Below are 13,484 nucleotides of genomic sequence, written 5' to 3' on the forward strand. Positions count from 1 at the left end.
CTTCCTAGTGCAACAAGTGGAGTTATTTATAAGTATGTTAAAGCTTAAAGTTATTAATGCGTTTGTATTGAAAGTTGAGACAAAAAATAATAAAAAAAAAGAAAAGTTAATTTGTTTTTAATGACATTAAAGAAAAATAAATAATGAATAAAAAATAATAGTTACTAAGCTAGAGAGCAGCTAGAAAATGACTTTAAAAACCGCTAGGAATAGTTAGAAAACCTGATAGAAAATAGCAACAAAAGAATTAGAAGTAGCTAGAGAAAGGGTAGAAGATCCGCTTAAAAATGTATAAAAAACCCACTATAAATATATAAAAAGAACGCTAGAAAATGGCCAAAAACACCGCTATAAATAGCTATAGGACTCGCTTCAAAAAATATAGAAAACCCGCCGACACCGATTGTTGCCGAACAGGCTTTCAAGAGCCTCAGAAAAAAGCAGTTACGTGCTGTTGGTTTCGTTACAAAAAAGGTTGCCGATACAGCCTTCAAAACCCTCACACAAGAAGTTTTACTTCAAAAACTAACTGTAAAATGATAACAAATACTTAGCATTTATAGTAAAAGTAGTTGTTTGTCAAATGTTGTTAGTTTTTTGAAATTTGTAATCATTGATATAATCATATGTTAATAGCAAAAATATTCGCTTTTAGTTCTAAGAATATTTTTTTTCATAAAATGCTGAGTATTGTTTTCCAAAATATTTTTATTAAAACATATCGCAATTATTGTTAGGGAGAGAGATTCAAGGCAGGATTTCCTTTTCATCCAACTTGCGTGATAAAGTAATTAATTTTTTATTTTTATATACAGCTTAAAGGTAATTAAAATTACAGATAAGCTATGGTGGTCTAGGCTATGGCGCCGTGGCTTTAAGCTTAACTTAAAAATAATATGATTTATTATAATGAAATAGTATAGTATTCTATACAAAAGTTGATGGGTGCATTAATGAAGATTTTATGGAATTGTAATAGAACTATAATTTACGAATTAGATTCGATTTTTTAAGAAACCTAACAAGTATTTTATAGTTGTCTTTTGATGGGATTATTATAGTATTATTGCACCATTTTGTGACATAATTTTTCCCAGTGTAGACACATGCAGACGAACGCTCTGAGCTGTATGTTTAAAAAATAAAAAAAAGAAGCAAAATGAAACGGAAACCCAAGCAGCTTGCTGCTGCTAACTCGATTGTCGTCATCGTCATCGTGCTCGTCGTTGTTGTAATCCGTTTAAATCCTGTCACTGATGTCGGGCATTACCTGCTCGTCGACGCCACTCCCCCCTATCTCGTCCGTCTCCCCTGCTTGCCTCTTGGTGCTGGCATGCATTGTATAGTATGTGGCTTGCCTCTTGGTGCGGGTGCCACAGTTTTTTGTCAAGCTGTCTGCCGCACGTGCGACGTCCTAGACATTTGCCAGCCCTGCCTCCTGCCCCCTGCCCGCTGCTCCCCTCGAGCCACAGCTCCACAGTTCACTCAATCATCAGGGCAGAAATAGCAAGAGCAGCACAGCAGTGCCAGAAACTGCGCTTGTTTGCTGTGGCGCCTCTGCTGCTGCTGGTGGCAGTCCTCGTGCCACTGCACAGTTGCCGAAATCACGCTTTTTAACATTCTGACATTGTGTTAATGTGGCCCACTGCAAGTGTTTGGCCATGCAACGTGGCGACAATACTCTACTGATGTTGTTGTTGTTGTTGTTTATTTTTTCCTTTTCCAACCCCCCTTAGATTGTTTAAAGGTTCGTTGGTCGCTATCTTGAGATGCCAGCTATTGCCTGCCTTACCTTGGGAAAAGTTTTTGATCAACTTGGCACTTCACTACATAAGCCCCACTTCCTGCCCCTCCTCCCCCCACTCCTTGTTGCACGTTGTTGCAAATTATAACAAGCGACGTTGCGTTTACGTTTCCTGTGTTGCCATATTGCAACAACTTGCTCACAATTTGTTTGGCAAATGTTGTTGCCCCCCCCCCCCCTGCCCCCCTCCCTTTCCTCTCACGAGCGACCGCGTTGCGGAAAAGTGAAAACAAAGTTTTGCAGAAGGCGTCCATCCGCTGCAGCCCCAGCCTTGCCGCCACTTTGTGAACCTTTTGCCTGCCACATGCCTCAGTTGTTGGCTGATAAAGCGGTGTCGCTTCCAAGATGCGCCGGTTGCATTTCCCCTTCGTGTTTCCGCCGTGCACACGTCTTCCGTGCCATTTGCCCCGTTTCCTGCCGAGGCGGGCGGCCAATTAGGCGGGACGGCAAAGGTGCGTGCAGGATACGCAACCGGCAAGCCAGGCAGCTCTCATTAGCCGACTGTCTAAGAGTTTCCCTGCCTGCCTGCCTGCCAACAACAACAACAACAATACTCGTATATAATATCCAAAATATCGGCACCAGAATCGGCCAGTTAAGCAGCAGGGGGATGACAGCTGTACTATATGAACAGCTTAAAGTATTTAAAAGCGAACGCTACTTGCAATCTGCCTTGCACTATTCTTCTGGGATTCTTAAATGAAGAGCATAGTTCTCTAAGGGTCCTTAAAGAGGAACAATTATTAATGCAAAGGTTGGAAGCTTCCAAGGTTCGACCAACACACTACTGGCATAAATATTTCATATTTAAATAATAGTGTAGCTTTCTCAGTTATATTACAAGTCCAATGCTTTTGTCCGCCACATGAGCGCATCTTTCACTTCAAGCCAAGACCTCGAAGCCATAGATTAAGAGACAGTTGATCCTCTAAAGGAGGGTTAAGAGACTTGTTATCCTTAACAGCATTGCATATAAATGGCGGTACTAATTTATAAATGATTAGTTTACTGAATGCAGCATTCTCTGCCTAATCCCTACAAAGGTCCTAGAATCTGACCTAGACTTAGAAGCATATATATACTATACTTGTATATATATAAAAGAGAAATTTTTCTTAAAACAAAGCAAAGTCTGCAGCTCCTGTCCTGCCTCTGCCACGCCATATACTTGTATTTCTAATTCAGAGAAAGCGTGCAGATTCAACTTTTGTGGGCAGCGTAGAGAAAATATGAGAATACTTCAATTATAATTTGTTTTAAAAAATTTGCTTAGCTGTTAAATAATTCTTTTGAATACCCTGCATCCGCAGTTTAGCCCGCAATAGCCATTCAACTAATATCGTGTTTGAAGCTCCAATCATTCCTACGATTATTATGAAACATTAGGATTTCAAGAGGCTCTACTAAAAAGTTGTTGTATCAATATTTCCCATGGAAACCATATGATGCAGCAAACCGATATTGAACATGATGAGGCATCTTTACAAGCAAATAAGTAATTCTATAGAGAGTGCTTGTTGCACCGACCGATCCTACGACAGCTATATAAAATAATAAAATAATATATGGTCCAAAATAAACTCGATCTGCATGTAGATAAGACAAGTCTGTTTTACAAGTTTGCGTGTTGCTAGATGTTATCATTTGAAAATTGTCGGTGTTCATACAGACACACAATCCTGCAAGTATGTACTATCAATCAGTCTTCTCATATACATACGTGGTCTGATCAAGGAAAATGTCAAGCTCCTAGTCTAGAGCTGGGCAGAGAAGCTATTTCAGGGTGTACGAGTAGCTTTAAGTTCAACTATAAGTATGAGAGCTCAAGGATTCGAAACTTGACAAGCATCGGATTAGTTTTTTTTTATAAAATATTAAATTAAATCAAATTTAAATATTAATATTTGTTTAACATTTATGTTTCTGACTTAAAAATGTCATCGAAACTATTGGAATATTTAATTCCTGTATCGAATTAGTTTTTTTTTTTGATCTCGTTGCACAATTATAAAATATTAAATTAAATCAAATTTAAATATTAAATATTAATATTTGTTTAACATTTAAGTTTCTGACTTAAATAAAAATGTCATGGAAACTATTGGAATATTTAATTCCTGTATCGAATTAGTTTTTTTTTTTTGATCTCGTTGCACAATTATAAAATATTTAATTAAATCAAATTTAAATATTAATATTTGTTTAACATTTAAGTTTCTGACTTAAATAAAAATGTCATCGAAACAATTGGAATATTTAATTCCTGAATCGGATTAGTTTTTTTTTTATCTCGTTGCACAATTATAAAATATTAAATTAAATCAAATTTAAATATTAATATTTGTTTAACATTTAAGTTTCTGACTTAAATAAAAATGTCATCGAAACAATTGGAATATTTAATTCCTGAATCGGATTAGTTTTTTTTTTTTATCTCGTTGCACAATTATAAAATATTAAATTAAATCAAATTTAAATATTAATATTTGTTTAACATTTAAGTTTCTGACTTAAATAAAAATGTCATCGAAACAATTGGAATATTTAATTATTTAACTGTATCGGGGACGCTAAGCTGCCTGCAGTCCATTTGCCTGCAACTAACTCGTTAAATGGCACGTTTGACCCTCCGCCCCTCCTCCTCCCCTCCCCTCCCCACACACCCCCACCCCAGGGGCAGTATCTGACCCCAGCTATGTTGAAGCCGGGGCACATGGCATTGCTAAAAATTGTCATTTTCATGCGCAAATCGAAGGCAAATAAATGCGACAAAACGCGAAAAATCACGTACGCCAAAAAGAAGGTAGCTCCCAGCTGTGGATGGGCAGGGTTTTGGCCAGCAACCCACTCCAAGTCACCGCAGTGCTGACCACGTGGGGGGCAGAGCCTTAAATGCAGCTGCAGCTGCTGTTGTTGTTGTTGTCACATGCGTCTGCATTTTAAGCAGCTTCCATTGCATTATGCGACAAACTCCTGACAATGACGGCAGCTCTCCCCAACTCCCAACTCCCAGCTCCCTGCCAGCCGCCAACCGCCTTCCCCCTCCCTCCAAGCTGCCCAAAACTGCCCGACTGGGGCAAATTAATAGACAAGGTGCGTAATATGCAAAGCTTACGGTTAACAAACTGAGTGTGGAGTGCCCCAAATGGAAGACACACTCAGCACATCAAATTGAAACGTTCGCTCCGCAGCCGAGCTCGGCTCGAGTGGGTTTTCGATGTGGGTGCAGATTTGGATGAAGATGTGAGTGTGGGTGAGGGTGTGTGTGTGTGAGGGTGTGCGTTTGTGGGTGGCGAATGAGCAGATATAGAGATGAAAAGAGAGTTAGCAACGAACTGGAAAAACTGTATATTATCAACAAATCGAAACTTGGATACTCTTCTACCCAACCCAAGTCGATCCATTTTTCAACAAAGCTTCATTCATTCCTTTAAAATTGCTCATCATGCTAATGCCACTCGTCTTCCTCAAAAACAAACTATTGTTATATTTTATTCCATGTTTCCTAATTATACTCATAGTATTTTTTTAGACTAGCATTTGCGATATCACAATTAATTATATTTGGTCTTTGCACCATTTTTATTTTATTTCTATCTTAGTGAATTTTATATTTTTATTATCGAATGCTGTGTTCTCTTCTTCTTCAGTTCCAATTAACTACCAGCAACACATTAAAACGCATGGTTGCATTCGGAAATGTCTGCAAGCGAGTGGTCAGCCCTGAATTGAATTGAAATCGATTGTTCTCTGTTTCTAGTTCATTTTACTTGTCTTGATTCGAATTTTGCTTGATCTATGCCATAGATTGCACTTTAAAATCTTTACTATTTTAAAGAATAATTGTAATTTTATTTGTTCATTGTTTTTCTCTTTTTAAAACCTGAATGAATATTTTGTATGCTTCCATGTCTTCAAATTGACAGTGCTTTGTCACATAAATAAATGAAAATAAAATATATAAATTCAAAGCCCATATTAGTGAATGTAAAAAAGAAATAATTACATTTAACATCGGTTGTTAAATAGAGTATACCCATGTACTTAAGTACATCCGATTTCAAAATGATAAAGTTAATTGCTTTTAAAAAAGATTCTATAGCAATACCCAAGCTAGTAAGACTAGGAGACGTTTTCAGAAGCCAAAAAGCATCTAAGCTCTCAGCATATTCATAATGTTTAGGGCCGGCCCACACATATGCATATGTTTTCACTATAATCTACGTTTTTCTGAGTGAGAAAATGAGAAGATGTTTAATATATGCAAATAGAAATATTTTTTTAAAAAAAAACCTTTTTTATGAATAGGTCCCTTGAGAACATTTCTCTTCCAACTATTGGGATTTCTTATGAAGATACACATTGTTCCAATTCGAAACTTTTTTAAAAGCAATTAACTTTATCATTTTGAAATCGGATGTACTTAAGTACATGGGTATACTCTATTTAACAACCGATGTTAAATGTAATTATTTCTTTTTTACATTCACTAATATGGGCTTTGAATTTATATATTTTATTTTCATTTATTTATGTGACAAAGCACTGTCAATTTGAAGACATGGAAGCATACAAAATATTCATTCAGGTTTTAAAAAGAGAAAAACAATGAACAAATAAAATTACAATTATTCTTTAAAATAGTAAAGATTTTAAAGTGCAACTAAATTTAATTAAAAAGTCCGACATTTTTTATTGGTGCAAAAAAATCTAACCACTGATTATTTATGAAGAGAACTGTCTGATTTCTGAGTTTGGGAAATTCAGTATACTTTAACCAATTTGGATGTGAATGTAAATACTTAACAGCTTCAAATCAAATAATCTTCTTATTGGTGCTAAAATAATTGAACTTAACTGATTATTTATGAAGCGAACTGTACTGATTTCTGAGTTTAGGAAATTCAGTATACTTTAACCAATTTGGTTGTGAATGTAAATACTTTCATTTTCAAATCAAATAAACTTCTTTATTTATAGATTATTGGTGCAAAAATAATCGAACTTTACTGATTACTTATGAAGCGAAGTAACAAACAAAGGGCGTGCGTTAATTTTTTGAAGTCGCATGCTTCGTGAAAATTGCATGCGACTCGTTGGCGAGGGTATAGCAAGGCTTAACTATGGCCAGTCATTGGGTGGGCGGGTCAGTCAGCCAGTCAGGCAGTCAGGCAGTCAGTCGGTTGCTCGGTTGCTTGTCGCTCTATTTGCGCTGCCAATGAGCTGAAAAACACACGTCACTGGGCTCTGTGGCAACTGTAGCCCCAATGCTGTCACCTTTCACATCGACACACAATGGCAAGGTGCGTGTGCATTGTGCTAGTTGCCTGTCTGCGTCCAGCGGTGGAGCGGTGGCTCTTCAGACTTCCAGAGTTGCAGGACTACGACGACGACGACGACGTCATTAGTGCATATTTGTGGCTTTGTTTGCCGCAACTGAGCCAGCAGCAGTAGTGTCAGTAGTGGCAGCAGTGGCAATGGTGGCAGTGGCAGTTGCAGTGGCCGGGCTAAGGCTTGAACTGGAGCTGGAGCTGGAGAAACATGCTCGGAATAATCATGGCAAAATTGCAAATCGCAAGCGAAAGTGTTTGCCAGTAGGGCTATTGGAGGAGGAGCGGGATCTGGAGCGGCCATAATGCAAAGTGTACAAATGTAGCCAGGATTCAGTCTAGTGTGTGTGCGTTGGTCTGCTGTTGTGTGGATTAAAAGTAGACGCAGTCAACCAGCACTCATGCATGGTCAAGCAGCCAGCAACCACATGAACGACGCACCGACGGACCAGCCGGCAGACACACGGCCACACGGACAGACAGACGGACGGACAAAGCAACCAGGCGCTTGATTCATTGCTGCTGCTCCTTTTTCGCAGCCAGCTGCATCTCTGACATAAGCCCACCAAATACAGTCAAGCATCCCTAATTTATTCGGAAAACTGCATTGAAGAAAACTTGGCACAAGAAAGCTTCATACTTGTAATATGCATATCACTTTATAATTTTCCTTAGCAATAAACAAATATAGAAGCACAAAGGAATTCAACCACAAAGTAGTCCTCCAATTCAGAACCTTTCGTATTGTGAAATATTTCAAGACAACTTTTTCGATCAATTAAATTACTGCCTACTTATTATTTTCATAAAAACAAATGATCAATGACCAAACGAAATTATTTGAAAAAAAAAAATACTTTCAGAGCAGTGCTAAAAACATTGTTTAAACAAGAAAGGAATGCTAAAGTCGAGCAGGCTCAACTCTTAAATACCCTGTACCACCCCACAAAAAAAAAAAAAATGATTAAAAAGAAAAAATGAACAAGCTCGCCCTTTCTCGGGCTCAGGGGAATCTGTATACCAAGTTTGGTTATTCTAGCTCTTATACTTTCTGAGATCCTTGCGTTCATACAGAGAGACGGACAGACAGACGGACAGACGGACATGGCTATATCGACTCGGCTTGTCATGCTGATCAAGAATATATATACTTTGTGGGGTCTGCCACGCCTCCTTCTGTGTGTTTCATGTACACTCGCACAAAACTAATATACCCTTGTACCCTTTGGGTACAGTTTTCGAACCTCTATACATAAACAATCAATCAATTTGAAAACAGTCTTGGAAGCACTTTTTAAAAACGTTTTCGAAAAAATATATTCAAATGTATTTTCGAAAGTGAAAGCAGTCTTGAAAATACTTTTTAAAATCGTTTTCAAACCCCCCTATACTATTCTATTTCTACATAAACAATCGTTCAGGTACTTAGCAATACTCGAAATTTGATTTTCGAACGCTAATGTCATTCAAGTTACGATCTTGTCTCAATTTATAAATAAATGAACCCCAACTGACTGAATTTTTGATAAAGTTGTGTTATGAATATTGGTCACAAACAGATCCCCACTGCAGAAATGACTACGTTTCGGATAGTTTGGAATTATTTGCCTAATTGAAAAGAAATCTTAAAGCAAACTGCAATCTTAATGGACTGTTTTTAAATCTGTTGTATTCTATCATAAATTGAATAATAAAAATATAAATTTGATGTAAATAAATGAAAAATATAAGGTAATTTAAAAAAGGGCATAAAAACTGCAAAGACTGGAAATTTGCACATATCGAGGCTTGACTGTGCATTCTAATAAAATGAATATTAAAATGATACATGCGCTAAATAGAAAAATAGAAAATTTAAAGAAATTTAAAAAAAAAAAGATGCAAAGTGTGGAATTCATACCGAGGCTTGACTGTACTGACTGACTTCAACACTTTAGGCATGTGCGTGAGCAATATGTCAATTTTCGCAATGACCGCAGGCGCTAGTTGTGTCTTGCTGCCTTTACTGCCCTCAGCTCGAGCCTCGAGTTTGTCCTTGCGTCTTGTGGCCAACATGGCGTATGCGCAATATTTGTGAGGCCCTAGTCTGATCAGTGATCGGGGCTGGCAGCTTAAAGTGTTACAAATTGACAGCTGGGCATGGCCCTTCAGAATTTCAATTAAATCATCCACACACACACACTCACACACACACTCACACACACATGTACATGCAGACAGACACGCGCATCGACAGGAAGAAGGTACTTCTAGACATTGTCCTTGTCCACAAATAGATAGTTGATAGATAAGACAGATGCAGTCGTCCATGGAAATCAATTAAAATCGTTCAAACTTACAAAACTGTCGACTGACATGCCATCCACACACACACACACACACACACACACACAAGCACACACACACGATGAGGCTGACATTGTTGCAACCTGCAACGTGCAACCTGCTGCACATGGCCACAAATGTCTCGCACACACACACGCACACCAATACACAGACGGACAATGCAATCTCTAAACTTGCATGAACTCCAGCTACAGCTTTGGCAGTTTTACAAACCACAAATTTTGGTCATAGCTCGGTCAGGATGCATCAGCGTCATTGTCGCCCTTAGAGATGGGGCCCCATCCAATCACGCACCCCACATCCCCACATCCCCATCCACATCCTCATTAAACGGTTCGTACGAACGAGTACGAGTACGAGAACTCGTACGTGCGAGTATAGCTCTCTCTTTTAGGCGCGCTGCTCAACAATCTTGCTGACCATGGAGGGGCTCTAACATTATAGCAACATTTCAGCTCATTAAACCTTAAACTTTGGTATCCTACACTATGCACGTTAAATGTGATGTTAGGGCTAATACACAACTGTAGCTTCCTTTAATATTGACCTATCATGATGAAACTTGGCATACGAACGAAACGGACAGTCCCCAAAAGGAGGGAGAGGGCAAGTGTGGGGCTCATAAAAAAACAAGAAAAAAGGCTAAAGTCGGGTGACCCGACTTTGAAATACTCTGTACATATGTTTAGAACAATTATATAAATTTAAAAAAATAAGAGAATTACAAAAAAATTTTTGATCGATTGGTGAAACTTGGCATACGGACACATAATTACTAACTGGGGGTATTTCCAAAATTAGTTCGAAATTCCAAGAATTACGGGAGTTAGAGAAAATCGCGATTTGCGGGGGAGAGGGGGGAGGGAGGGATATTCCATCTGGCATCTGTGACTAAAATTTGATGCCCGTAGATCTTATAGTCTCCGAGATATAGGATTATATGAATGGAAAATCGGGAAAACCCCCATAGGGGGGAAGTGGGGGGGAAATCAAAAAAATAAAACAAACTTGCACAGCGTACACATATAACGCATCTTTGTGTCGCTGAGATCCAGGTGTTCATACGGACAGACGGACAGACGGACAGACAGACAGGGCTAGATCGACTCGTCTCGTCATGCTGATCAAGAATATATATACTTTGTGGGGTCTGCCACGCCTCCTTCTGCCTGTTACATTTTCAGCTCCCGCAAACCTAATATACTCTTGTATATTTCATGTACAGAGTATAATAAAACAAACTCGTACTGCGTACACACAAAAGACATATGTGTACAAAATTTGATGCCTCTAGCTATTATAGTCTCTATGATCCAGGTGCTCATACAGACGAACAAACGAACAGACGGACGGACAGACAGGCAGGGCTAGATCGACTCGTCTTGTCATACTTATTAAGAATTACACTTTGTGGGGTCTGCCACGCTCTCCCTCTGACTGTTACATTTTTAATTGCCCGCAAATTTCATATATTTTTGTACATTTCATGTACAGAGTGGAGTGAACTTGATTCTCTATTATCTACAATAGAAAAGAATAAAATATTACTTACGTGTACAAAGTTGGGTTTATGTAGCTTCAGAGAAATGGGCAGTAGCAACAAAATTCTGTAGCAGGCGAAAAATATAAAGAAATTAAATAAACTCGTGCTGTCTGGGCATAATAATAGTCTACATACCAGGTTTGGGCAATGCGGGCTCAGCCTTTTCAAAAATCCAGACAAACGAACAGACGGACGGGCAGACAGACATGTCTAGACCGTTTTCTCTCGGCATGTGCTGATTAAGAGATGCTTTCTTATTTCCGTTACATGCTTTCCACAAACCTAATATGCCCTTTTAACCTTTCGTGTGCAGTGTATACTTGTAGTATAAGAACAGCTAAGCTGCCTAATATTTTGTTGATCAAATAGTTAATTATATACATATATTTCAAACGAAGTCAGCATTAACACATGAATTTTATATAAAATATATAGGAGCTTAGCTTCGAGCAGCTCATTATCGTTTGATGACCCCGATAGCATAATGAGAATACAAATATTATATAGAAGATTATATTTTTATATTGCTGGCAGAGGAACCACCCATTAGTTAGTATCGTCTTCTCTCTTCCTCTTCCTGCCTCTCTTCTTGGGCGATGGAAACTTCAATGCTCCGGTGTTTGGTATTTTCAACCTCTTGAGTTCGGTGAGGAACATTTTACGGCATTTCTCGTAATCTGGTGTCTGGAGATGAGTCAGCCCGTTAACGTATTCCATAAACTTCGCTATAGGCAGAGGTGCGCCATTTGGGAAAAATGTCTTCAGTCCCTTAGACATATCGGACATTGTTTGCACCTTGCAGTCGCGGATCTCATTGGGTCTCAGCTGGCTGGCCTCCCATGGGAAATGGGCGCCCAGCAAATGCATTAGGCAAAGCCCAAGCATTTCTAGATCTGATCGCTTCGTTGAGACCCCTCTGTGAGCGTCTCGCGACGTGTATGGCTCGGTTCCCCTGTGCATATACTCGAACCTTTCCACGTAGGCACCAGTTACCAATTTGGTGGACAGGCCGAAGTCTACCAAATATGCTTGGCCAGCATCGGCTGTGCCCACAATAATGTTTGCCTCTTTCAGATCGCCGTGTATATAGCCCCTGCCATGTATATACTCGCAGACGTGCAGTATTTGCACTGCAATGCGGTACACTGTTCCCCTTGGAATCCAAGTGTCTATTGATCTGCACATAATATTCAGATCTGTTCCTAGCAATGGCATAACCAGGAATCGAATCTTCTGATTATTAATAACCTTAGAGCCGTGGCCCAGCATGTAAGACATGCCCAGAGTTTCTATGCCATGCTCCTCTTCGTAACGTTCTATGTCCTCGATCTTGGCATTCTCGGCATAGAAATCGATCTCAGTGCTCAGCGTCGTATTGGTGTGTGGTTCACATTTGACGACTGCATCGAAAATCCGCTTCCCCAAGCGTCGAGTCGCATATATGTGTCCAAACCCCCCTTTGCCGATCGGAAAGCCGACGGTCCACTCATCGCCGTCGTCATCGGTCAGCACGCTGCGGTATTTTAAATTTGTCCAATCGTTAGTCATCTGTAGTACGAATTAAAGAGACAACATTATAAGTAAGCCCTGGATAGCTCCACGAAATACCTACCTGGAAAGTTACGAACTTTTCACCCCCAAGATGTTGCACAATGAAGTTTGAAAATCGAAGAATGCTCTTCTGAAACTTCAAATAATTATTCAAAACTAATATATGCGCAATGGAATAGTCCAAGTCGGAGTCCAAAAGCAATCAGAATCCAGGTGGAACACAATCTGATAATTTCGTAGGTCCGCAACGTACGTCGAAGTCAAATCAAGTTCAAAAAAATGCAAATACAATAACAACTTAAAACCATTAGAAAAGACTAAAGAGATCTTGAAAAAATATACGTACACGCAAAATCCAGGACACCAAGAAATCAATCGCAGCTGCGAAATGTGGCTAGATGCCGAATCCAAGAATCCGAAATCAGAAATCCAAGTCAAAGTCCAAAACAATCACAAATCCGTAAGCCGAGTATCCGAGTCCGAGTCAAATCAAGGAAAAAAAAAACAGAAACAAATTAATAAAAAAAAAAATAAATTTGAAAAAATAAAAAACAAAACTCCGAAACGATTGAATCGCAGTCGAAAACAAGTGCAGTTTCGAAAACGTTTGTACAACAAAACTTTTGGACAAAATCAAAGAAACCGCAATATCAATTATTTTTAAAACACAACAAGAAGCACAAATTACGTAAATTTTTTATTGTAGCTTTGGATAACTCTCAGAACACAATGATGTAAAACCCAATGAATTAGTAATTGGAGTGCTCGAAAGCTGACACAAAACGACCAGAAGAGTCGATGTCAAGTTCAAAGATGCAGAGTAGAAATATTCTACCAGTTAGTTTGTTAGTTTGTTTGTTCACAGGAACAAAAAGTCCATGAGAACTTTAAACATATAATTGACTAATTG

General features: G+C 38.8%; 2 protein-coding genes across 2 annotated transcripts in view; one reads left to right on the forward strand and one right to left on the reverse strand.

Annotated features, from left to right (window-relative positions):
* Positions 1 to 13,484, forward strand: part of LOC115628761 (lachesin) — a 66,180-nt gene that overhangs the window by 30,409 nt on the left and 22,287 nt on the right. The window lies entirely within an intron of this gene.
* LOC115628700 (nucleosomal histone kinase 1-like) lies at positions 11,445 to 12,932 on the reverse strand. The gene is made up of 3 exons (XM_030524879.1): positions 12,921 to 12,932; positions 12,636 to 12,799; positions 11,445 to 12,571 (listed from the first exon to the last, which is right to left on the reverse strand). The coding sequence occupies exon 3, from the start codon at positions 12,569 to 12,571 to the stop codon at positions 11,570 to 11,572; it is 1,002 nt and encodes a 333-aa protein (XP_030380739.1). The 5' UTR covers positions 12,636 to 12,799; positions 12,921 to 12,932; the 3' UTR covers positions 11,445 to 11,569.

Source organism: Scaptodrosophila lebanonensis, unplaced genomic scaffold (assembly GCF_003285725.1).
Source record: "Scaptodrosophila lebanonensis strain 11010-0011.00,11010-0021.00 unplaced genomic scaffold, SlebRS2 tig00000123-arrow-arrow-pilon, whole genome shotgun sequence".
Classification (NCBI taxonomy): Eukaryota; Metazoa; Arthropoda; class Insecta; order Diptera; family Drosophilidae; genus Scaptodrosophila; species Scaptodrosophila lebanonensis.